We start from the raw sequence: 27,000 nt of genomic DNA, 5'->3' as shown, positions 1-27,000 counted from the left end.
GCACGAAAACTAACCAGAACTATTGTAGGCACGAAGTGGATAAAAAGAGAGGCAGTAAATCTGTTTTGTTTTTCATCTATGTTATCAGGTTTAAAACTTTATCCACCATTAATTACCAATAAAACAAAGACCTGAAGCAAATACAGCAAAATATAGAGATATGGGCAAATTAGGAAGTGGATGAACACAGAAAGATTTGTTAAATATTATCCTCTGTTCTTCACTGTATACTTGAAATCCTAATATCACATAATATTAACAAACTAAGCAATGACAGGAAACCATGAAGTGCTGCAATCACACTAATTCTTGGAGATCACTGGCAATGAATTTTCCCTTTTAAAGGAGTCCTAACACTTCACTGAATAAAACACAAAGTCACAAACAAGGCAAGCTACAAGGCATGATGGTGGACAAGGGAAGGAGGGTGTTAGTGAAATATTTCTCATCCTGGCTTTGTCCCTGGACTGCAGAGAGCTGGTTAGCTGGTACAAGGAATTCACGGGTCTTCATTCAATTACAAATCCCTCCAATGAGCAGGATTCGGGGGCTGTAAGGACAGTAATATCTGGTTCCTAAGGGATCTGAAAGTCAACAAGGATAATTCAATGTGATCAGGGCTCAGGCAAAGCCAGGCACCGAGACCACTGGGCTCCGGGAGCAAGAGGGGTTGGGGGGTGGGATGAAGATCATAAAGGCCAGACGATGAAGCAAGCCCCTGGCAGAAACTGGGAGGACAACACGTGGGCACCACGCGTCCTATGGCTGGAGCTTAAGAGCAGGCACTGACTGCCGGACAGCGGCTGGAGCGGGGAGGCTCTCACATACCTGGCGAGCAGCACCTGAGGGCAAAGAGATCCGCAGGCCCTCAATACACCGGACGCGATCTGAATGCACCTGACCAAGGTCACGGGATTAGGACACAGAAAAAACAGGAAGGGAGAACTACCTACCTACCTGCTCTTCCGAGAGCTGCACAGGAAGCAGGCTAACAGTTCAAAGAGCAGAGGATTACATTTTCTTCTAGAGAGTACATACCACTTTCTTTGGTCCAGATTCCTGCATGGAAGAAATACCCTGTCGCTTCAGATACTCTTCAATTTTCTCCTCATCCATTGAATCCACAGTGACACTCCTCCACAGTTTCTGAAACTCTGTGCCAACAAGACAGTAGTTACTGTACAAGAGATGTTTACAAGCTATAACATCTCAGTGTGATCGAAATCAGGCTTCAATATTATCTCCTCTGATCTCAATTAGCACATGTGAGATTTCACTGTAAAAACAAAGGAAGACAGGAACGTTCAGATGCCGGACACAGAGCAGCAGGAGGGCCTGGGAACACGAACTGCAGCCCTACAGACCAGATCAGCACGGCTCTATTTTTAGAGCCTATAAATGAAGGGCCGTGTGATTGAGCCTCCCAGCTTTCCTGGGAAGAAACGCAGTTGACCCTCTCCTTTAATTCCAGAAATCAGTTCTCCACTGAAATAGTTCAAATTCCTGATCATCTCTCATGAGCTCAGTATACCCCACTTCCTCTCCTACAGGAGAAGAGAAACACACAGGGAGATGAGGAACCAAAGTTTTATACGGACTGAGGAGTTACAACAGCTTATTTGCAAAAAAGGCCTTTTGAAATCAAATAAATGGGGGATGGGTGACTAAGAGGTCATGAAAGTAAGGGGACGAATACTGAGACAGTAACACTGTCTCACATGCCCTGGAAGACAGAGGAGAAAGGCCTTCCATCCAGCCTACTCCTTGTTCTCAGAGACCCCGGCCCCTCTGCCACACCACCATTTCTGCAACCAAAAGAGATCATAATTGGGACATGTCCAGAATTAAACTCGTATGCATCTTAAATTCTGTCCCTAAAGACAGGCTCAAATAACCAGGTTTCACTTCATTATTAACATCTACTTTCCAACACACAAAAAATGTCTTATGATGGCAAATCATAAGACATTTGTACTCTGGATGGTGAAAAAGGAAAGTTCGCTGGGTGCCCTGAGGCTGGGGCTGGGCCTCCTGCTCGCCAGAGACCTCACAAACGACACCACCTACCCCCATCCCCACCCTCCTCCCGGGCAAGGCATCCCAGAGGCCTAATCCAGGTGGCGCCAGCACCGCCCCCTGCCTTACTTTCAGGTAAAAAGTGAGAATGGAGAGTGGTCCATTCACAAGCTGTAAACAAAGTAGGCACGTGATACTGTGCTGGACCAGACTGTTCTCCTCTTTCCTATTTCAATACGTATTACATGAAGCAAATGACGCTCTAACAGCTAGGGCTCCAGTGATACTTAGGAAATCTGTTTTCTGCCACACACTGAAAAGCTTTTTGCTGACGGTGACCAAATGCAAAAGTGACAATCTACTACAAAGAATTCAACCTGGGCACAAAGTTATTTCAATCCAAAACATCTCTAAATAAAAAAAATTTTTAATTTCTTTCAATACATTAGGAACTCTTTTTGCTATATGCTCCCTGAACTTTCATCTGCATAGATTACAGAAACCAGTTAACAGATGACAATCAATTGTTTGCATGACTTTCTCAGCCCCTTGAAGGGCTACAAGCTCCTCGGGAGCGGATATTCTATTTCATAAGTTTCCTACTATGGTAGGCACTGAATTTAGCACATCCTCAACAATTTGATCACTGAACGTATGAAATGTTATTCTCTGGGCATCACAGAGTATCTCTTTTCTTTTTACATTTTTTAAACTTTTTTATTTTAAAATAATTTTACATTGACAGAAGAGTTGCAACATTAGTACACAGAACTCCGGTACAGGCTTTGCCCAGCTTTCCCTAATGTTAACATTGTATATGATCTTAGTAAAATTATCTAAACTAGTAATACAAGCCTATTAACTAATCTACAGACCTTATTCACATGTCACCAGTTTTAGCACTTGTGTCCCTGTCCTGGTCGACCTGGTCCGGCACCCCACCCGGGATTCCACTGTGTTTAGCTGCCGTGTCTCCTTGCTCCAGGCTCTAAGTGTGCCCAGTGTCTCCTCATCTCTCAGGACCATGACACTTCTGAGGAGTTTCTGTAGTTATTTTATACAACGGCCCTCAATGTGCGGTTGTCTGCTATTTCCTTGTGATTAAATTGAGGTTATACATTTTGGGCAAGAACATCACAGAGAAGACATTGTGCCCTTCTCAGGACCTAACATCAAGGGTCCATGATGTTCACATGTCTTATTACTGGGGCTGTTAGAATGATCACTGGTTAAGGTGGTGTCTGTCAGATTTCTCCACCATGAAGCTGTTATTTTTCCCTTTGTAATTAATAAGCACCCTGTGGGGAGATCTGAGACTATGCCTAAACACCCTGTTTCTCAGCACACGTTAGCTCACTAATTTCAGCATCCCTTGATGGCTTGTGCCTACAACAACTGATACTTGTGGGTTTGCCTAATGGCATGTTACTTCCATGATTCCTTTCATACGTATGGATTAGAATTCTACTATAAGGAAGACTACTGAATAAATGGATTGGATTCTCGATCCAATCTATTTATTCAATTGTTAACTTAGTATGGATTCATGGATATTTATTTTATTTCATGGATTATAACTCATTACTATCATTATTTATTTTCTTGTTCAAATATCCTGGCTTTGGTCATTGAGTCGCTTCAAATTGTCCCTGGCTCTTTCTGACTTGCTTCCCTTTTTTGTTGTTTGGGGGTTTTTTGAGCATTCTCTTACTTTCTGGTACCAAAACATGTTCCAAGCTCATCTTGCATTTCCCCAAACTTGGAATCAACTCTTTGCCAAGGAGTCCTGACTCCTTTTACTGGAGAATGGTATTTAGAAACCAAGATCTAGGCATCCTAGTCTCCTTCCTCTAAGATCAGGAACAAGACAAGGTTGTCCAATCTCACAACTATTATTCAACACAGTATTGGAAGTTTTAGCCACAGCAGTCAGAGAAGAAAAAGAAATAAAAGGAATCCAAATTGGAAAAGAAGAAATAAAACTGTCACTCTTTGCAGATGACATGATACTATACATAGAGAATCCTAAACATGCCACCAGAAAACTACTAGAGCTAATCAATGAATCTGGTAAAGTAGCAGGATACAGAATTAATGCACAGAAATCTCTTGCATTCCTATACACTAATGATGAAAAATCTGAAAGAGAAATTAAGGAAACACTCCCATTTACCATTGCAACAAAAAAAATTAAATACCTAGGAATAAACCTACCTAAGGAGACAAAAAGGACCTGAAAGGACCTGTATGCAGAAAACTATAAGACACTGATGAAAGAAATTAAAGATGATACTAACAGATGGAGAGATATACCATGTTCTTGGATTGGAAGAATCAACACTGTGAAAATGACTATACTACCGAAAGCAATAAACAGATTCAATGCAATCCCTATCAAACTAACAATGGCATTTTTCACAGCACTAAAACAAAAAATTTCACAATTTGTAAGGAAACACAAAAGACCCCGAATGGCCAAAGCAACCTTGAGAAAGAAAAATGGAGATGCAGGAATCAGGCTTCCGGACTTCAGACTATACTACAAAGTGACAGTAATCAAGACAAGATGGTACTGGCACAAAAAACAGAAATATAGATCAATGGAACAGGACAGAAAGCCCAGAGATAAACCCACGCACATATGGTCACCTTATTTTTGATAAAGGAGAGAAGAATATACAATGGAGAAAAGACAGCCTCTTCAGTAAGTGGTGCTGGGAAAACTGGACAGCTACCTGTAAAAGAATGAAATTAGAACACTCCCTAACACCACACACAAAAATAAACTCAAAATGGATTAAAGACCTAAATCTAAGGCCAAACACTATAAAACTCTTAGAGGAAGACATAGGCAGAACACTCTATATCATAAATCACAGCAAGATTCTTTTTTGACCCACTTCCTAGAGAAACGGAAATAAAAACAAAAATAAATGGGACCTAATGAAACTTAACAGCTTTTGCACGGCAAAGGAAACCATAAACAAGATGAAAAGACAACCCTCAAAATGGGAGAAAATATTTGCAAATGAAGCAACTGACAAAGGATTAATCTCCAAAATTTACAAGCAGCTGATACAGCTCAATACCAAAAAAACGAACACCCCAATCCAAAAATGGGCAGAAGACCTAAACAGACATTTCTCCAAAGAAGATATACAGATTGCCAACAAATACATTAAAGAATACTCAACATCACTAATCATTAGAGAAATGCAAATCAAAACTACAATGAGGTATCACCTCACACCAGTCAGAATGACCATCATCAAAAAATCTACAGACAATAAATGCTGGAAAGGGTGTGGAGAAAAGGGAACCCTCCTGCACTGTTGGTGGGAATGTAAATTGATACAGCCACTCTGGAGAACAGTATGGAGGTTCCTTAAGAAACTAAAAATAGAAGTGCCATATGCCCCAGCAATCCCACTACTGGGCATATACCTGAGAAAACCATAATTTAAAAAGAGTCATGTACCACAATGTTCACTGCAGCTCTATTTACAATAGCCAGGACATGGAAGCAACCTAAGTGTCCATCGACAGATGAATGGATAAAGATGTGGCACATATATACAATGGAATATTACCCAGCCATAAAAAGAAACGAAACTGAGTTATCTGTAGTGAGGTGGATGGACCTAGAGTCTGTCATACAGAGTGAAGTAAGTAAGAAAGAGAAAAACGAATAGCATATGCTAATACATATATATGGAATCTTAAAAAAAAAAAAATGGTTCTGAAGAACCTAGGGACAAGACAGAAATAAAGACGCAGACGTAGAGAATGGACTTGAGGACACGGGGAGGGGGAAGGGTAAGCTGAGACGAAGTGAAAGAGTAGCACTGACATATATACACTACCAAATGAAAAATAAATCGCTAGTGGGAAGCAGCCGCATAGCACAGGGAGATCAACTTGGTGCTTTGTGACCACCTAGACGGGTGGGATAGGGAGGGTGGGAGGGAGATGCAAGAGGGAGGGGATATGGGGATATATGTATACATACAGCTGATTCACTTTTATTTTTTGAATTTTTGAATTTTATTTATTTCTTTATACAGCAGGTTCTTATTAGTTACCCATTTTATACATATTAGTGTATACATGTCAAGCGCAATCTCCCAATTCATCCCACCACCAACCCCCCCACCACCACTTTCCCCCCTTGGTGTCCACACGTTTGTTCTCTACATCTGTGTCTCTATTTCTGCCCTGCAAACCAGTTCATCTGTACCATTTTTCAAGGTTCCACATATATGAGTTAATATACAATATTTGTTGTTCCCTTTCTGACTTACTTCACTCTGTATGACAGTCTCTAGATCCATCCACGTCTCTACAAATGACCCAATTTCATTCCTTTTTATGGCTGAGTAATATTCCATTGTAGATATGTACCACATCTTCTTTATCCATTCGTCTGTCAATGGGCATTTAGGTTGATTCCATGACCTGGCTATTGTAAATAGTGCTGCAATGAACATTGGGGTGCATGTGTCTTTTTGAATTATGGTTTTCTCTGGGTATATGCCCAGTAGTGGGATTGCTGGGTTGTATGGTAGTTCTATTTTTAGTTTTTTAAGGAACCTCCATACTGTTCTCCATAGTGGCTGTATCAATTTACATTCCTACCAAGAGTGCAGGAGGGTTCCCTTTTCGCCACACCCTCTCCAGCATTTGTTGTTTGTACATTTTCTGATGATGTCCGTTCTAACTAGTGTGAGGTGATACCTCATTGCAGTTTTGATTTGCATTTCTCTAATAATTAGTGATGTTGAGCAGCTTTTCATGTGCTTCTTGGCCATCTGTATGTCTTCTTTGGAGAAATGTCTATTTAGGTCTTCTGCCCATTTCTCAATTGGGTTGTTTTTTTTTTAATATTGATCTGCATGAGCTGTTTATATTTTGGACATTAATCCTTTGTCCGTTCATTCATTTGCAAATATTTTCTCCCATTCTGAGGGTTATCTTTTCATCTTGTTTGTAGTTTCCTTTGCTTTGCAAAAGCTTTTAAGTTTCATTAGGTCCCATTTGTTTATTTTGGTTTTTATTTCCATTACTCTAGGAGGTGGATCAAAAAAGATCTTGCTATGATTTATGTCAAAGAGTGTTCTTCCTATGTTTTTCTCTAAGAGTTTTATAGTGTCCAGTCTTACATTTAGGTCTCTAATCCATTTTGACTTTATTTTTGTGTATGGTGTTAGGGAGTCTTCTAATTTCATTCTTTTACCTGCTGTCCAGGTTTCCCAGCACCACTTATTGAAGAGACTGTCTTTTCTCCTATATCCTTGCCTCCTTTGTCATAGACTGGTTGACCACAGGTGCTTATCTCTGGGATTTCTATCCTGTTCCATTGATCTATATTTCCATTTTTTGTGCCAGTACCATATTGTCTTGATTACTGTAGCTTTGTAGTACAGTCTGAAGTCAGGGAGTCTGATTCTTCCAGCTCTGTTTTTTTCCCTCAAGACTGCTTTGGCTATTCAGGGTCTTTTGTGTCTCCATACAAATTTTAAGATTTTTTGTTCTAGTTCTGTAAAAAAAAAAAAAAATGCCACTGGTAATTTGATAGGGATTGCATTGAATCTGTGGATTGCTTTGGGTAGTACAGTCATTTTCACAATATTGATTCTTCCAATCCAAAAACATGGTATATCTCTCCATCTGTTGGTATCATCTTTAATTTCTTTCATCAGTGTCTTATAGTTTTCTGCATACAAGTCTTTTTGTCTCCTTAGGTAGGTTTATTCCTAGGTATTTTATTCTTTTTGTTGCAATGGTAAATGGGAGTGTTTCCTTAATTTCTCTTTCAGAGTTTTCATCATTAGTGTTTAGGAATGCAAGAGATTTCTGTGCATTAATTTTGTATCCTGCTACTTTACCAGATTCATTGATTAGCTCTAGTAGTTTTCTGGTGGCATGTTTAGGATTCTCTATGTATAGTATCATGTCATCTGCAAAGAGTGACAGTTTTATTTCTTCTTTTCCAATCTGGATTCCTTTTATTTCTTTTTCTTCTCTGATTGCCGTGGCTAGGACTTCCAAAACTATGTTGAATAACAGTGGCGAGAGTGGACATCCTTGTCTTGTTCCTGGTCTTAGAGGAAATGCTTTCAGTTTTTCACAACTGAGAATGATGTTTGCTGTGGGTTTGTCATATGTGGCCTTTATTATGTTGAGGTAGGTTCCCTCTATGCCCACTTTCTGGAGAGTTTTTATCATAAATCGGTGTTGAATTTTGTCAAAAGCTTTTTCTGCATCTATTGAGATGATCATATGGTTTTATTCTTCAATTTGTTAATATGGTGTATCACATTGATTGATTTGCATATATTGAAGAATACTTGCATCTGTGGGATAAATCCCACTTGATCATAGTGTATGATCCTTTTAATGTGTTGTTGGATTCTGTTTGCTAGTATTCTGTTGAGGATTTTTGCATCTATGTTCATCAGTGATATTGATCTGTAATTTTCTTTTTTTGTAGTATCTTTGTCTGGTTTTGGTATCAGGGTGAGGGTGGCCTCATAGAATGAGTTTGGGAGTGTTCCTTCCTATGCAATTTTTTGGAAGAGTTTGAGAAGGATGGGTGTTAGCTCTTCTCTAGATGTTTGATAGAATTCACCTGTGAAGCCATCTGGTCCTGGACTTTCGTTTGTTGGAAGATTTTTAATCACAGTGTCAATTTCATTACTTGTGATTCGTCTGTTCATATTTTCTGTTTCTTCCTGGTTCAGTCTTGGAAGGTTATACCTTTCTAAGAATTTGTCCATTTCTTCCAGGTTGTCCATTTTATTGGCATACAGTTGCTTGTAGTAGTCTCTTAGGATGCTTTGTATTTCTGTATGTCTGTTGTAACTTCTCCTTTTTCATTTCTAATTTTATTGATTTGAGTCCTCTCCCTCTTTTTCTTGATGAGTCTGGCTAATCGTTCATCAATTTTGTTTATCTTCTCAAAGAACCAGGTTTTAGTTTTATTGATCTTTGCTATTGTTTTCTTTGTTTCTATTTATTTCATTTATGTCTGCTCTGATCTTTATGATTTCTTTCCTTCTGCTAACTTTGGGTTTTGTTTGTTCTTCTTTCTCTAGTTCCTTTAGGTGTAAGGTTAGAATGTTTGAGATTTTTCTTGTTTCTTGAGGTAGGCTTGTATAGCTATAAACTTCCCTCTTAGAACTGCTTTTGCTGCATCCCATAGGTTTTGGATTGTCATGTTTTCACTGTCATTTGTCTCTAGGTATTTTTTGATTTTCTCTTTGATTTCTTCAGTGATCTCTTGGTTATTTATTAACGTATTGTTTAGCTGCCACGTGATTGTGTTTTTTACGTTTTTTCCCCTGTAATTCATTTCTAATCTCATAGTGTTGTAGTCAGAAAAGATGCTTGATATGATTTCAACTTTTCTTAAATTTACTGAGGTTTGATTTGTGACCCAAGATGTGATCTATCCTGGAGAATGTTCCATGAGAACTTGAGGAAAAAGTGTAATCTGCTGTTTTTGGATGGAATGTCCTACAGATATCAATTAAATCTATCTGGTCTATTGTGTCATTTAAAGCTTCTGTTTCCTTATTACTTTTCTGTTTGGATGATCTGTACATTGGTGTAAGTGAGGTGTTAAAGTCCCCCCTATTACTGTGTTACTGTCAATTTCCTCTTTTATAGCTGTTAGCAGTTGCCTTATGTATTGAGGGGCTCCTATGTTGGGTGCATATATATTTATAATTGTTATATCTTCTTCTTGGATTGATCCCTTGATCATTATGTAGTGTCCTTCCTTGTCTCTTGTAACATTCTTTATTTTAAAGTCTATTTTATCTGATATGAGTATTGCTACTCCAGCTTTCTTTTGATTTCCGTTTGCATGGAATATCTTTTTCCATTCCCTCACTTTCAGTGTGTATGTGTCCCTAGGTCTGAAGTGGGTCTCTTATATATGGGTCTTGCTTTTGTATCCATTCAGTGAGCCTGTGTCTTTTGGTTGGAGCATTTAATCCATTCACATTTAAGGTAATCATCGATATGTATGTTCCTATTACCATTTTCTTAGTTGTTACGGGTTTGTTTTTGTAGGTCCTTTTCTTCTCTTGTGTTTCTCACTTAGAGAAGTTCCTTTAGCATTTGCTGTAGAGCTGGTCTGGTGGTGCTGAATTCTCTTAGTTTTTACTTGTCTGTAAAGCTTTTGATTTCGTTGAATCTGAATGAGATCCTTGCCGGGTAGAGTAATCTTGGTTGTATGTTCTTCCCTTTCATCACTTTAAATATATCATGCCACTCCCTTCTGGCTTGTAGAGTTTCTGCTGAGAACTCAGCTGTTAACCTTATGGGAGTTCCCTTGTACACTATTTGTCATTTTTCCCTTATTGCTTTCAATAATTTTTGTCTTTAATTTTTGTCAATTTGATTACTATGTGTCTCGGTGTGTTTCTCCTGCCTGGGCCTCTCTGCGCATCCTGGACTTGGGTGGCTATTTCCTTTCCCATGTTAGGTAAGTGTTCGACTATAATCTCTTCAAATATTTTCTCAGGTCCTTTCTCTCTCTCTTCTCCTTCTGGGACCCCTATAATGCGAATGTTGTTGCGTTTAATGTTGTCCCAGAGGTCTCTTAGGCTGTCTTCATTTCTTTTCATTCTTTTTTCTTTATCCTGTTCCATGTCAGTGAATTCCACCATTCTGCCTTCCAGGTCACTTATCCGTTCTTCTGCTATTGATTCCTTCTCATGTATTTTTCATTTCAGTTATTGTACCGTTCATCTTTGTCTGTTCTTTAATTCTTCTAGATCTTTGTTAAACATTTCTTGCATCTTCTCGATCTTTGCCTCTATTCTTTTTCCAAGGTCCTGGATCATCTTCACTATCATTATTCTGAATTCTTTTTCTGGAAGGTTTCCTATCTCCACTTCATTTAGTTGTTTTTCTGGGGGTTCATCTTGTTCCTTCAGCTGGTACATAGCCCTCTGCCTTTTCATCTTGTCTATCTTTCTGTGAATGTGGTTTTTGTTCCACAGGATGCAGGATTGTAGTTCTTCTTGCTTCTGCTGTCTGCCCTCCTGATTCACTTTGTTATACAGCAGCAACTAACACAACAATGTAAAGCAATTATACTCCAAAAAAGATGTTAAAGAAATAAATAAAAAATAAACAAATGAGACCTAATTAAACTTAAAAGATTTTGCACAGCCAAGGAAACCACTGACAAAACGAAAAGACAACATACCAAGTGGGAAAAAATACTTGCAAATAATATGACAGATAAGGGGTTGATATCCAAAATATACAAATGGTTCATACAACTCTATCAACTCAATATCAAAAAAATAAACAACCTGATTAAAAAATGAGCAGAAGCTTGAATAGACATTTTTCCAAAGAAGACATACAGGTGGCCAACAGGCACATGAAAAGATGCTCAACATCTCTAATCGTCAGGAAAATACAAATAAAAAATACAATAAGATATAACCTCACACCTGTCAGAATGGCTGTCATCAAAAGATGACAAATAACAAATGTTGTTAAGGATGTGGAGAAAAGGGAACCCTTGTACGCTGTTGGCGAGAATGTAACTTGGCGCAGCCACTATGGAAAACAGTATGAAGGTTCCTCAAATAACTAAAAATATAACTACCATGTGACCCAACAATTCCACTCCTGGGTATATATCCAAAGAAAATGAAACACAAATTCAAAAAGATATGTGCACCCCGATAGTCACAGCAGCACTATTTACAATAGCCAAGATATGGAAGCAACCTAAGTGTCCATCAGCAGATGAATAAAGAAGATGTGGTACATATATACAATGGAATACTACTCAGCCACAAAAAGAATGAAATAATGCCATTTGCAACCACATGGATGGACCTGGAGGGTATTGTGCTAAATGAAGTAAGACAAAGAGAAAGACAAATACTGTATGATATCACTTATATGTGAAATCTAAAAAAATAAAACGAGTGAATATAAGAAAACAGAAACAGACCCACAGATATAGAGAACAAACTAGTGGTTACCAGTGGGGGGAGGGAAGAGGAGAGGGGCAAGCTGGGGGGAATGGGATTAAGAGATACAAAAACTACTGTATATAAAATAGATAAGCAACAAGGATATGTTGTATAGCACAGAAAAAAAATTCTATAATAAAAAAATTTTTTTAATAGGTAAAGAATTTAATCAGACATTTCTCAAAAGATAATATACATGTATAACTGAATCACTTTGCTGTACACCTGAAACTAACACAACAGTGTAAATCAACTATACTCCAATATAAAAATAAAAATTTTTTAATAAATAAAAATTTTAAAAATAAAAAAAGACAATATACAAATGGCCATTAAGCAAAAAGATGCTCATCATTAGGGAAATGTAAATCAAAACTACGATAAGATACCATTTCACACCCAGTACGACAGCTAAAATCAGTGTTAGCAATGACGTGGAGAAACTGGAACCCTCATGCACTGCTGGTGGGAATGTAAAATGATGTAGCCACTTTGCAAAACAGTATGGCAATTGCTCAAAAGTTAGCCATTGGAATTACCACATGATCCAGCAATTCCACTCCTAGGTATGTACTTAAGAGAAATGAAAAATTATTTCCACACAAAAACTTGCACATGAATGTTCATAGTACCATTATTCACAATAGCCAAAAAAAAGAAACAAGTCAAATGCCCATCAACTGATGAATGGATGAATAAAATGTTGTATATCCATAATGTAATGTCCTTTTTTAATGTAACTATTTAATGCTCTATTTCCCTTTAAGCACTGCTGTAGCTGCATCCCATGAATTTTGGTATCTTGTGCTTTCACTTTCATTTAATTCAACATACTTTTTTACTTCCCTTGTGATTTCCTCCTTGAACCACGAGTTATTTAAAAGTGTTATTTAATTTCCAAATACTTTGGAGCATTTCCAAATATATCTCTGATTTCTAGCCTAATTCCATTATGATCCAAGCACATCTTTTATATGCTTTCAATTCTTTTAAATTCATTAAGGTTTTGTGGCCTAGAATACCATCTGTCTTGGTGAATATCCCATGTACAATGGAAAACATATGTATTCTGTTTTTGGGTAGTCTTGTTTTATAAATATCAATGAGGTCAAGTTGGTTTATAGTATTGTTTAAGACTTTCATATCCTTATTAATTTTCCATCTATTTGTTCAATCAATTATTGAGAGAGCAGTGCTGTGAAATTCAATCTTAATTGTGGGTTTGTCTATTTCTCCTTTCAGTTATAGCTGTATTTTTAATATATTTATTTACTTATTTTGGCTGCACCAGGTCTTAGCTGCAGCACATGGGATCTTTAGTTGCAGCATGCATGCGGGACCTAGTTCCCCGACCAGGGATCAAACCTGGGTCCCCTGCATTGGGAGTGCGGAGTCTCACCCACTGGACTACCAGGGAAGTTCTGTATCTACTTTTAACTCATGTATTTTAAAGCTCTGTTGTTAAATATACATATATTTAGGACTATTATATATCCTTGGAGAAGTGAACCCTTTATCATTATGTAATGTTCCTCTTTATCCTCGGTAATTTTCTCTGTTCTGAAGACTACTTTGCCTGATACTAATACTCTAGCTTTCTTTTGATTAGTGTTTGCATGATACATCATTTTATATTCTTTTACTTTTAACCCACGTTTTTATAAAGTTTCTCATAGAAAGCGTATACTAGGGTCTTGCATTTGCATCCAATCTGAAAATCTGTCTTATGTTTAGGCAATTTACATCTATCTCAATTAGTATGTTTAGATGATTTTACAGTGAAAAGTATGTTATATGATTTTGTATGTTTAGACAGATGAAAATCTGTCTTAGTATGTTTAGATGATTTACATTTAACATAATTATCACTTAATGTGGTTGGAATAAAATCTATCATCTTGCTCACTGTTTCTATTTGTTTCATCTACTCCCTTTTTCCTTCTGTTCCTGTGCTCATCTGGATTAACTAAATATATTTTTATGATTCCATTTTCTATTATTGTCTTATTACTTATAGTTTTCTTTATGGAGCTATATGTAATTGATATATAACACCGTATTAACTTTAGATGTATAACATAATGATATGATACATGTATATATTGTGAAAAGATTACCACAGTAAGTTCAGTTAACATAAATCGCCTCATATAGTGATAATCCTTTTTCTTGTGAACCTACTCTCTTAGCAGCTTTCAACTATACAATATAGTACTGTTAACTATACTTTTTTTTTTAATGGTTTCAGTGGTTGTCCTAGGGTTTACAATACACATCTTTAGCTGACCAGAGCCTAACTTCAAGTAAATTATACCAGATCATATGTAAAGATGTTATAATAGTATATTCCCTCCTGACCTTTGAGCTACTGTCATAAATTTTACTTTTACATATGCTCTAAACACAATTCATGTCTAATATTTCTGCTTTATAGTCAGCTATCTTTCAGAGTGATTAAAATTTTTAATTAAGAATTTTAATTAGACAAACATGAATTTTATATTTACTTTCATTTATTCCATTTACAGCACACTTACTTCCTTGTATAGATCCAAGTTTCTGTCTAGTATCACATCCCCTCTGCTTGAAGAACTTCCTTCAGGGATTTCTGGTAATGCAGGTCTGATGACAGTGAATTCTCTCAGTTTCTGTGATACTGAAGAGAATATTCCTCTGAGAGAGTATTTATCCTTCGTTTTTTAAAGATTACTTTTGCTGGGTACAGAATTCTGTGTTGAAAATTTCTTCCCTTTTAGTGCTTTAAAGATGTCACTGCACTGTGTTTTGGTTTGCACAGGGTCAAATGACAAGTCTGCTGTAATTCTTTTTTCCTCTGTAATGAGCTTTTTCCTCTGACTACTTCAATATTTTCTCGTCACCTTCAGTTTTTGGCAGTTTGAAAATGATATGCTTAGGTGTTTTTTCTGTCATTTGTTTCTTTGGGGGGATTATCTTGCCTCATGTTCTCTGAGCTTCCTGGACCTCTGATTTGGTGTCTATCATTAATTTTACAAAATACTTAGCCATTATTTCTTCTCTCCCATTCTCTTTCTCTTCTCCTTCTGAGATTTTAATTATAAATTCAGACCATTTGATGTTATCTCACAGCTAATGGAGGCTCTGCTGTATTTCTTCACATTTGTCTCTCTGCATTTCAGTTTAATTTGTACTGGCCTATCTTGCAGTTTACAGATTCTTTCCTTGGCTATGCCAAGTTGACTAATGAGCTTACTAAAGGCATTTTTTGTCTCTGTTACTGTGCTTTTCATTTCTAGAATTTTCATTTGATTTTCTTATCATGTCTATCTCTCTGATGAAATATCCTACCTGATCATGCATGCTGTCTGCCTTTTCTACTGGAGGCCTTAACGTATCAACCAGTGTTATTTTAAATTCCATGTCTGACAGTTCCAATATCTGTGTCCTAAGAATTTGGTTCTGTAAATTCCCTTGTCTCAAAAGTGCTTTGCTTTTCCTTGCTTCTTTTTATGCCTCATAATTTTTTTGAAAGCAGGATATCCTCTGTAGGACAGCTGAGACTGAGGTAAATAGTTTTTGTGCTGGGAAATGGGCACGCCTTTCCTTCTGCTAGGCCTTCAGCGTGTGGAGGTAGAGGCATTCTGTTGTCAGAATGTGAACTTGGTTTGGAATCTGTTGCTGCTATGGTTACCCACAATGCACCACAGGCTCCAAATGCCTCCAGCCATACCTTGTGTTTAGGGTAGAGACTGCTTTGCCAGAGGGTTTTTCCTCAGTGTCTGCTCAACCTGCTCTTTTAGGTTTTCCCTATGCTGCACCTTGGATGGTCTGCCAGCCTCCATGCTCTTGCGACTCTCACGGAATTCCACTGCTACCTGTTACTCCAAATCTGTCAGCCTGTATGGAGGTGGGTGGGAGTTCTCTGATATTCCGATTAAGCCTCAGCTTCATTTAGACAAGCCCTATGTTCCGAGGTGTCTGGGGGTAGCCTTCTCAGTGTTCCTGCCCTGCCCCCTCTGCCAAAGTTCTGGGCCCAGCATATATTCCTCCCTTCCCCAGGTAGAGGGTGTTTCTTTCTTTTCGCCTCACAGGAGTTGAAGGCTTCTGTCTCATGGGAGACAGGGAGGAAGGAGAAGCCAGACAGGGCTTCATGTCTCTTCTGAAGCGTCTACTGCTCCCCTCCTCCACACCTGCCCTATAATGCCAGTATCCCCACCCTGGCCTCTGCTTTGTAAGCAGCGAGGGCAGTCTGCAGAGAAGAGCCTGTGAGTGGGTGCGAACTCCCATGTGTCTGCGGCCCCCAGGGGTTCTACACTCGCTTGCTAGTCCACACTAAGCGTTTAGCAGGTCATTAAACATTTTAACTGAATTCTTCTGAGAAGTGTTCATGTTCCCTGTGCCAGGTAGACACGTGTTTGCATCCCACCTTTTCTTGGAGGTGCCTGCCTTTCCTTCGATTCCAGGTTAGGTGGTTGCCCTGCAACCTCAGCTCTCTGATGGAGTCAAGAAAACTGCAACTCTGCAGCTGCCCAGGGTCTGCTGTTGCTGCAAGAGCGGGAACAGTGCTCTCCCCAGTTTTCGCTAAGTGAAAGCTACAAGCCCCCAGCTATCTACCTCTTAGCCAAGCTTTGAGAACAATGTGACTAACATGGCTAGCTCTGCTCACATCAGGCATATATGAGAGAAAACAGCTTCAGGCCAAACTTCCACGTCAGCAACAAAAACATCTAATTCCAAAAAGGCACACAAAATTATTTTAAAATGTACACCATATCAGGGAATTTATAGGTCAGATTTACATAGCTGCTGAAGGAATTATGTCACACACAATAGTTCTGACATTTTAAATATGACGTTAAATTCTAACTATCAACTTGTAAAAATTGTATTTACTATTTAGAATAAGTAATACGTGATATAACTGTATAACAACTATACTGTGTACTTCTCTCTGTATAACAAAAAGGTAAGGAGAAAAAGATACATGTAATAAAAACACCTTTCACTCAGTGTTAAACTTCACTCAGTTCACTCTTTACCAAACCTCTGTGTTACCAGCATTGCAAAATTTCAGTTCCTTGAAGACTGAAACTACTTTCACTTTGTACCTGATGTGTACAGAGCTTATATACCTCAGGCCGCTTATGACACAATGACAGAGGCAATATGACAGGAATGGTCTGGAAAGCCAGTCTGTGTTACTGTACCACCAAAAAGAATATACAACACTATACATTTTCATAGTACAGTGGAATTGAAAGGACATTAAAACAAAATTTAACTACTTCCTTTTGCTAAAAGAAACATCACTTGAGCTGTATTCAGAGGAAAATACCTGAATAAAAATTCTTCAATGTCTTTGTTTCAATGAAACATTTCTACTTTAATCCATGGCTTTCCTTAGCTCAATGCTGTTGCAGTATTTAAATAATACATCTACTGTGTAAATGTATTACAGCTGTATAAATACTTAAGATGAACACTGGAAGGCAGGACCTAATTTTAGAAACAGGATCTCACAAGATCCCAAATTTAATTACTTGTTAATGTTTGTAGGGACAGAAAATGCTCAGATTTACTGACAGAGGTACAAAGAGAAATAAACTGGTGTAAATTTTATAAAAATCACGGCAAGAAAATACAAATTAAAATCAAGATAATCTGTATTTTCTGTGAGGCCGGCAAAGTTAACTAAAAACATCTAGTGAGGGTAAAGAAATGGATACCTTCGCATATAAATTGGTCCCAAAAATTGGTGCAAACTTTAGGATGGGCATTAGGCAGGCTGTTGAAATTTTTTTCAAACATGCCTTATCTTTTGACCCACCAATTATACTTTAAGAAAACTACAATAAGGAGATAATCAAGCAAGTGTACATATATTTATGTGCAAGGACTGAGCATTATTTATAATAGCATATAGCAAAAAAATAAAACAAACACTAAGTTTCTCTTTGTGGAGCATAAGAAAAAGTGTTTTAAAGTATGTCCCTTAAAAAAAAAAAAAAAAAAGTATGTCCCTTAGTATGAGTGTGTTTCATGTTTGGTAATTGCAATCATTGTTGCTTTTGTTGTGGTCATCCATGTACAATGCTTGGTGTCAGTCTATTTACCTCTTGTAAAAATAAAATACAGTGTGTGTGTGTGTGTGTGAAAAAAATAAATTAAATAAAATAAAATACCACAAATCGAGTGGTTTATACAAGGAAAAAAAAAAAAAAAGTATGTCCCTATCTGGAATACCACATAGCTATTAAAAAATGACCTAAAACAGCATCAGGGCCCCAGGGGAGTAGCTACTGGGAGGAGTCCTAGATTCTAAGGATAAAGCTGAAATCGATGAAGCTTCCAGGCAGAAAAGAACAAGTTACCGGCAATGGGGGGTCAGTCAGATTGTCATCGGACTTCGTACAGGAACACAGCCTAACAGTATGTCACTGCCACACATCAGCACTCCGACTGAACTGACTCTGCTTCTCTGCTATACCTGTCTAACCAACTGCAAAACCACAGATCCACTGAGTTAATAACCAGATAGCTGAATAAAGTAACCAGATGAGTAAGATTAAAACACCTAATATTTTGGTACTATTTTATATTTTTAATGTTAATAGTAATAGCTAACCTGCTGATACTATTATTCTTACTATGTGCCAGGTTCCATTCCAAGCTCTAAGCATTTTTATTTATATTAACTCATTTAATCCCCATAAGGACCACTGAAGTACAGATACCACTTTTCCTATTTTATAGATGAGGAATCTCAGACAGAGAGGGGTTAAGTATTACTAGGCAGTATCTTGCCTAAGCTAGTAAGGAGCAGAGCCAAGATTTAAACCTACAGATCGACTACTCAGACCATCCTCTTGACCACTGCATTTATATTGCCTCTAATGAATAAGATTCTGATTTAAGAAAATAAATACCTCTGTGAAATAAAACACATACCTAGGTCCAACTACTCTGGGTTCACTTATCTATTTAATTCTTTTTAATTACTACACAAGAGACTTTCTCCTTACTTATGCTATATCTCATTTTTGGACATTTGCTTCTATCACAGATAGAATGAAGGGTGAATCTTCAGTGTGACTGAAAGCTTGCCCACTCAACATTTCCTCTCTATAGCTAAGACTGCCACCTAGTGAGCTAAAACAAATAACTTGATCAGCGTAATTATTTTGAGAAATAAAATACAAAAAAAGACAGACAGGTGGACAGTGAGAAAGACAAATGTTAAGATATGCATCTGTGGGCTTTCCTGGTGGCACAGTGGTTAAGAATCCGCCTGCCAATGCAGGGAACACGGGTTCAAGCCCTGGTCCAGGAAGATCCCACATGCCACGGAGCAACTAAGTCCGTGAGCCACAACTACTGAGCCTGCGTGCCACAACTACTGAAGCCCGCGCGCCTAGAGCCCGTGCTCTGCAACAAGAGAAGCCACCGCAGTGAGAAGCCCGCACACCACAATGAAGAGTAGCCCCCGCTCGCCACAACTAGAGAAAGCCCATGTGTAACAACAAAGACCCAACACAGCCATAAATAAATAAATAAATTTATATATATAAAAAAAGATATGCATCTGTTTTCAATAGGTCTTCTCTGGAAGCACATAATTTAAATCATTAACAAAAAACCTCCATTTTTAAAATGAGTGATTTACGCAATACCGACACTTTCAACTAAAAGAACGGCATCTTACCCCTGAGGTTCCTGTGGGTGGCTGTGACCCCCAGGGTCTCTACAGCACTGTATGAACACCACAGTGACATGCTGTATGACATGTTGTACCATATGTGTACCCATGTCATTCCACCCTCCGCCTGGGCTCAAGGACAGAAATCTCATTCACTTTGCTATCCCTCATATCACTGAATGTGCTGAATGAAGGAACGCACAAAAAAAAGCTTGAAGACAACATATCGTAGTATTTCTGTTTTATAAACATAAATTGTACCTTTAATATAACTCTCAACCTGGGTAATTCTGCTCCCCAGGGAACTTCTGGTACTGTCTGGATACATTTTTGGGTGTCACACTGTGGGGAAGGTAAGCTACTGGCATCTAGAGCAGGGAGGGATGCCGCTAATCATCCCAAAAGGCACTGTGACAACCCTGACACCAAAAACATTGTCCGGCTCCAAACAGCAATACTGCCAAGGTTGAAAAACCCTGCATCCTCCCAACCATCTTTATTAGAAAGTATACAGATTAATGACAAATACCAGTTTATAATAAACTGAGCCTAGAACCCAATTCTGTTTTACGTATGTAAACAAAGTATTTCTTATACTGGTTTAATACACACTTGATTTTCTAAGAATATACAGTGTATAATGTATATGAATACAGTATGATTAACCTTTGTAATCACAGAAAAGCTACACCTTGTATTTTTTAGAACTTTACCAAGCATTCTTTATCACTTAAGGAAAACACCAATTATGGTGTGTAAGTTGCCAATGAATCACACCTTCATTAGTTCACTTGTAGCTATCACATTCAATGGTAATTCTATATAAAAATGTAAACAGTATTTCATTTATATTCCACTTATATCTGAGTATGTATAAATGTGCTTGAACAATTACAAATATTGAAATAAATTTTAAAAATATAAATCTGCACTTCTCTTTTTTTAATGAATCCAGCATATACCCATACTAAACCCTGAGAAAGCACACAAAAAAAGAAAAAAGAAAAAATCCTTAAATACATTAGTAAAAGGAACGCAGAAATACAGGCGCCAAAGAAGGGTTATTCTAGAACTAAAAGGATGGTTCAATATTAAGAAATCTAGTAATGTATTTCACCAATAGCAGTAAAGATCTTTAAAAGATGCAAAAGTAATTTATTGTTTACCTTCCCAATATTTTCCTGATTTATATGGCGTTTCATTAACATAAAAAATACATATACATATATCCACCATATCAGGTCTGTAAGGATATTTGCTGCAGCAATGTTAAGTGTCTAAAAATCCATGCATCAGACACACTTATAAAACAGAATACTAAATAGCCACACAGGGGGACTTCCCCTGTGGTCCAGCGGGTAAGACTCTGAGGTCCCAATGCAGCGTGCCCAGGTTTGATCCCTGATCAGGGAACTAGATTCCCCATGCATGCTGCAACTAAAGATTCCGCATGATGCAACTAAGAAGTCCACATGCCACAACAAACATCCCGTGTGCCGCAACTAAGACCTGGCACAACCAAAATAAATAAATAAATAATAAAAATAAATAATATCCTAAAAATAAATAAATAGCCACACAGCATCACTGGATACCTATAGTATAGAGAAAGTAAACTAGAGAAATAAACACTAAACTATTTACAGCACTTATTTCTAGATGTGTGGGATTTTACTAAAAAGCATATATGATTACTTTTATAATCTGAGGGGCAAAAAGTGAAAGTCCTCATTTTGTCTTTACAGCCAAGTAATGAGGAGATGGGAAGAATTTAAGCCTTGCAAAAGGCCATATAACATGGCAAATGAAAACAGGTAATACTAAGGAACAGAACTGTAGGTAAAAAATACACAAACAGGAAAACACTGACCAAAGTTAAAACAACAGTATCCACAGAAAGCACACACAAGGCACACAAAAATCACAATGGCTTAGTGTAAGGACTACTGTGAGGGTTACTGCTAAATTCAAGTGTACTCCTAAAATTTCTCCAATGAAATACCATCAAGAAATCCTACAGTTTCATGCTACTCTTACAGAGCTTCTGCAATCTCTCTCCTATCAAACACTTGCCTCAATTTAAACATCTACTTCCAGAACAGATATGCTACACTATGCTGCCATCTAGAGAGCAGACTTAATACTAAAAATTCCCACTGAGAAGGTTTACGTTGTTGAAAGTGCCAAGATAAATGAAAGAGAAACTAAAAATAGTGATGTACTATATTGGGAAGTAGAAAAGAGAGATAGGTGTTGGAATCAGAGAGATGATAAAGAATAAGTCATTAGACGATGTTTCAAGTTAAAAAAATAAAGAAATAACAGTATAAGCAAATTATTTAGCCAGATGGGAAAAACCACCAGAAGAATCTAAAATAAAACCAGTTAAGTTACTTGCCAGAAAAAAAAAGGGACTGGAACTGGAGAAAGGAAAAGCACATCTGCTGTTTATTGTAAGATCTTCCTTAACTATTTGAACATGTGATACTTGTGATAAGTTTTTTTTAATACTGTGAAAATTTTCTTCAAATGGATTAACTATGCTTAAGAATAAAGGAATCGGTTGTTTCTTTGTTTAAACCCAGAAGGACTTAAAGGTCAAGTCCATCCATACGGTTTTTAAAAGAAATCAATTTGACAATTATAAAAGTTTACATAACACCAAAATTCCAAGTAAAAGAGACTCAGGCAATACAAAAATTGCTCAGCCAAATCTTTCTTAAATGAGCACCTATCATTACAATGTACAGAAGGAGCTGACTACTATCTTGTTTACATACAGGAAGCTTACCTTATTTATTAGAAATGGCATTATAGAAGAGCCGGAATACTTTGCAAATTTCATTTAATTAACAAACATTTATCGAGAACCAACTATATATCAATACAAGGTATTCTTGATGAGGCTTTTCACAAAAATACAATATTCTATTTCCTACAAAAAATCATGGTCATCTAAGTAACCTTAGGTTGACGAAACTACAGCACCACAAGCCTGATTATCTACAGCCAGATAACACATAAGAGAAAACCTTAGGGTTACTGTACAAATTACAAGTCATAATCAAGACAGGTTTGGGCTCTATAGGGACAAGATTTGTAAATGCACTTCTTATACAAAATTACTCATTCAACAGAAACTCTTTCATTTAATGTCATAAAAAAAAAGTCAATATGACTACCAGGTTGGCACAGCAATAGTTTCACTGTTTGCAGTCTATACTACTATCGTACTATATGTCCCTCTATATTTTTAGAATATTTTGCTCGGAGTTTGTATCACTTTTGAAATTTTATAATTAAAATGACGTTCAATCCTTTTCTTGCCTTTTGATAAAACTTCAAAATTAATACAAATTTAGAGTAAAACATATTTGCTTACATGAGAATATCTACTTGTATAGAAAAGAAATTTCTCATGACTAAACCCTTGTTTAATTACTATTTTACTTGAAAATATTGATGAAATATTTTAAACTAAAATCCAAAATATAAGTATCACACATTTAGTACAAGACAACATATAGCTTAGCATACAACTCTAAAACTGCCAGAAAGAAAAAATTAATCTCCTTTCTTATCCAATTTGATAATCAAAAAATTCTAAGTTATTTAAGAGAATATCAGTCTCCACAAAAAGTTTATTCTTTTTCTCATCCTGAAACAAGCTTTCATATCAAGATATGAAGTAATATTTGTAAAACAACAGAAATAAAGAAATAAACTCCTGTTTGGTACAGCTGAGCTATGAGCATAAGAATTCATGAACTGCTATACTATGACTGTACCTAAAATCTTTCAAATTACACATTTCAAACTGCATTGTGAGAAACAATACATTAGACATAGGAGTTATTAGCGTTGAGATGATAATGCTAAAAAAGCAGTATTATAAAATTTAAGTTATAATTGTATTATAAATATTATAAATTCTGTCACCCTAAATTTGTAACATGTCTGCAAATTAAAGAAAGTTATCTATACAGAAAGGCTCACCTTCATCCACAGAAAACTGACAGCTCTTATCATTGAAGAAAAGAATCTTCTTCTTATCAGGACGGTTTACAAATAGTATCTGGTCCCCTAAAGCCTTAAAGATAAAGAAAAAATTTTCAGTTAACTCCAAATTACATCACCCAAGAAAAAAAAAAAAATTTTTTTTTTTTTTTTTTTTTAAAACAACAAAGGACTCCCACTTCCTTTAACCCTCAGTACACCATTAGGGTCCACTAGACCAAATTTTAATTCTTGAGTTTCTTTCTTGAGCAGTTCTATTTTTAAGAATTGATATTTTGAGACTTTTATTCTTAGAGATCATCCAAAGTACATAAAGAAAAAAAAATTGTTTTAAATAGAACAAAATTCAATCTATGTTGCAATTACAATTTGGGTCTACTGGACCCTTTCATTAATCTATGAGAAAAACTGTGGAACCTCATTGTTCTTACTTTTCCTTTACCTTGAAATATTTTGTTACTCATCATTATCCATCTATCATTTCCAATTATGCTTTGAAAAGCTAGAACAGTAAGAAAATGGAAGAATGATTAAATCACCTAAAAATGTGTGTGCAACTATGAGATAAATAGCATCCTTCAGTTTTCTTACTGCACTGCCCAAAATACTGCATTATCTTTAAAGAAAATATAAAAGACTTGAGTAGTCTTTACTATCTTTTAGCTTTCACTGAGCACAGTTGACAATTAAAAATTTCTCATTTTCTACTACTCTAGCAATGACAAGAAAATTGATATAAGATATTTCATTATTATTAATTAATGAGAACAAGAATGCAAAAAGCCTGATAGCAGTAATCTGGACTATAATGATGATGGTGAAATTCATCACAGAAATAAAGTCTCAATCTATGAGCCTTTAGATGACAATAATCTCAGCCTTAGGCATCAATGTGTGAACTACATGGACTTAACAGATATATAAAGAACATTCCATCCAAAAGCAATAGAATACACATTATTCTCAAGTACACACTTGATATTCTCCGGGATAGTTAATATGTTAAGCCACAAAACGAGTCTTAACAAATCACATCAAGCACCTTTTCTGACCACAATGGTATGTAAAACTAAAAGTCAATTATAAGAAGATGGAAAATTCACAAATATGCAGAGATTAAGCAATATGCAGAAATTAAGCAATATGCTTCTAATCACTGGGTCAAAGAAGAAATTTAAAAAATGAAAATGGAAATACAACATACCAAAACTTATGAGAGGTTAAAAAAAAAAAAGCAATTCTAAGAGAAAGTTCACAGGTATAAATGCCTACATCGAAAAACAAGAACAATTCAGATAACCTAAACTTACACCTCAAGGAACCAGAAAAAGAACAAATGAAGCATGAAGTTGGTATAAGGAAGGAACTAACAAAGATTAGTGGAAATAAATTTAAATAGAGACTAAAAAGACAACAGAAAAGATTAATGAAACTATGAGCTGGTTCTTTGAAAAGATAAACAAAATTGACAAACCCTTAGCTCAACTAACCAAGAAAAAAGGACAGAAAACTCAATTAAATCAGAAATGAAATGAGAGGCATTACAAATAATACCACAGAATACAAAGAATCATAAGACTACTATGAATGTACACCAACAAAATTGGACAACCTAGAGGAAATGGATGAATTTCTAGAAACATATAAGCTATCAAGACTGAATTGTGAAGAAACAGGAATTCTGAACAGATCAGTTACTAATAAATTGAATAAGTACTCAAAAATCTCCCAACAAACAAAAGTCCAGGACCAGATAACTTCACTAGTGAACTCTACTGAACAAAGAAGCATATCAATCCTTCTCAAACTCTTCCAAAAAACTGAAGCAGTTCATCAAACTCATTTTTCGAGGCCAGCATTACCCTGATACCAAAACCAGATAAAGTATGCTACAAGAAAAGAAAATTACAGGCCAATATCCCTGATGAACATAGATGCAAAAAATCCTCAACAGAATAGTCAACACACCAAATTCAACAATACATTAAAAGAATCACACACCACAGTCAAGTGGGATTTATTCCAGGCATGCAAGGATGGCTCAATATCTGCAAATCAATCAATGTGATATAGCACATTAATAAAATGAAAGATAAAAATCGTATGATCATTTCAGTAAATGCAGAAAAAGCATTTGGCAAAATTCAACATCCACTTATGATAACTCTCCACAGTGTGGATACCAAGGTAACATACCTCAACATAATAAAGGCCATATATGACAAGCCCACAGCTTACATCAAATTCAACAGTGAAAGGCTGAAAGCATTGCCTCTAAAATCAGGAACAAGACAAGGATGTCTACTCTGCCACTTTTACTCAACATAGTATTGGAGTCCTAACTAGAGCAATTAGGCAAGAAAAAGAAATAAAAGGCATACAAATTGGAAAGGAAGGAATAAAAATATTACTTTTTGCAAACTGGATTTTATGTATCTCCCTAAAGACTTCACCAAAAAACTATTAGAATAATGAATTCAGTAAAGTTTTGTATATTGTATAATCAATATACAAAAATTTTGAGTTTCTATGCACTAATAACTATCAGAAAGAGAAATTAACAATCCCATTTACAATTGCATCAAAAAGAATAAGATACCTAGAAATAAATTTCACCAAGGAGATAAATAACGTCTACACTGAAAACTATATGACAATGATGAAAGAAACTGAAGAAGACACAAAAAATGGAATGATATTCTGTGCTCATGGATTGGAAGAGTTAATATTGTTAAAATGTCTATACTACCCAAAGCAAAATATAGATTCAATGCAATCCCTATCAAAATTCCAATGGCATTTTTCACAGAAATAGAACAATGCTAAAATTTATATGGAACCACAAAAGATCCTGTCAGCCAAAGCAATCTTGAAAAAGAACAAAGCTGAAAGCATCACACTGCCTATACTACAAAGGTATAGTAATTGAAACAGTATGGTACTGGCATAAAAACAGACACATAGATCAATGGGACAGAAGAGAGAACCCAGAAATAAACCTATGCATATATGGTGAATTAATTTACGACAAAGATGCTACGAATATACAATAGGGAAAGGATAGTCTCTCAATAAATGGTGCTGGGAAAACTGGGCAACCACATGCAAAAGAATGAAACTGAACCATTATTTCACACCATATGCAAAAATTATTTCAAAATGGATTAAAGACCTGAATGTAAGACCTGAAACCATAAGACTCCTGTAAGAAAACACAGGCAATAAGCTCCTTGACATTCATCTTGGCACCTTTTCAGATTTGACATCAAAAGCAAAAGCAAAAAT

The 27,000-nt window shown here is 36.5% G+C and overlaps 1 protein-coding gene across 3 annotated transcripts in view; it reads right to left on the bottom strand.

The window, feature by feature from the left end:
* The window catches only part of GTF2E2 (general transcription factor IIE subunit 2), a 62,551-nt gene that overhangs the window by 744 nt on the left and 34,807 nt on the right, over window positions 1-27,000 (bottom strand). Inside the window, exons 6-7 of one of the 3 annotated variants that reach the window (XM_082444685.1) lie at window positions 23,695-23,788; window positions 1,039-1,154 (exon numbers count right to left, since the gene is read on the bottom strand). In XM_082444685.1, the coding sequence (XP_082300811.1) occupies window positions 1,039-1,154; window positions 23,695-23,788 (210 nt within the window). Of the gene's footprint in view, window positions 1-1,038; window positions 1,155-14,530; window positions 14,680-20,020; window positions 20,041-23,694; window positions 23,789-27,000 lie in introns of those variants that run through there. The other 2 variants (XM_082444686.1, XM_082444687.1) reach the window with 2 other exon arrangements.

Source organism: Balaenoptera physalus (assembly GCF_965194825.1).
Source record: "Balaenoptera physalus genome assembly, chromosome: 21".
Classification (NCBI taxonomy): Eukaryota; Metazoa; Chordata; class Mammalia; order Artiodactyla; family Balaenopteridae; genus Balaenoptera; species Balaenoptera physalus.
This window is presented reverse-complemented; position numbering and strand designations above follow the sequence as displayed.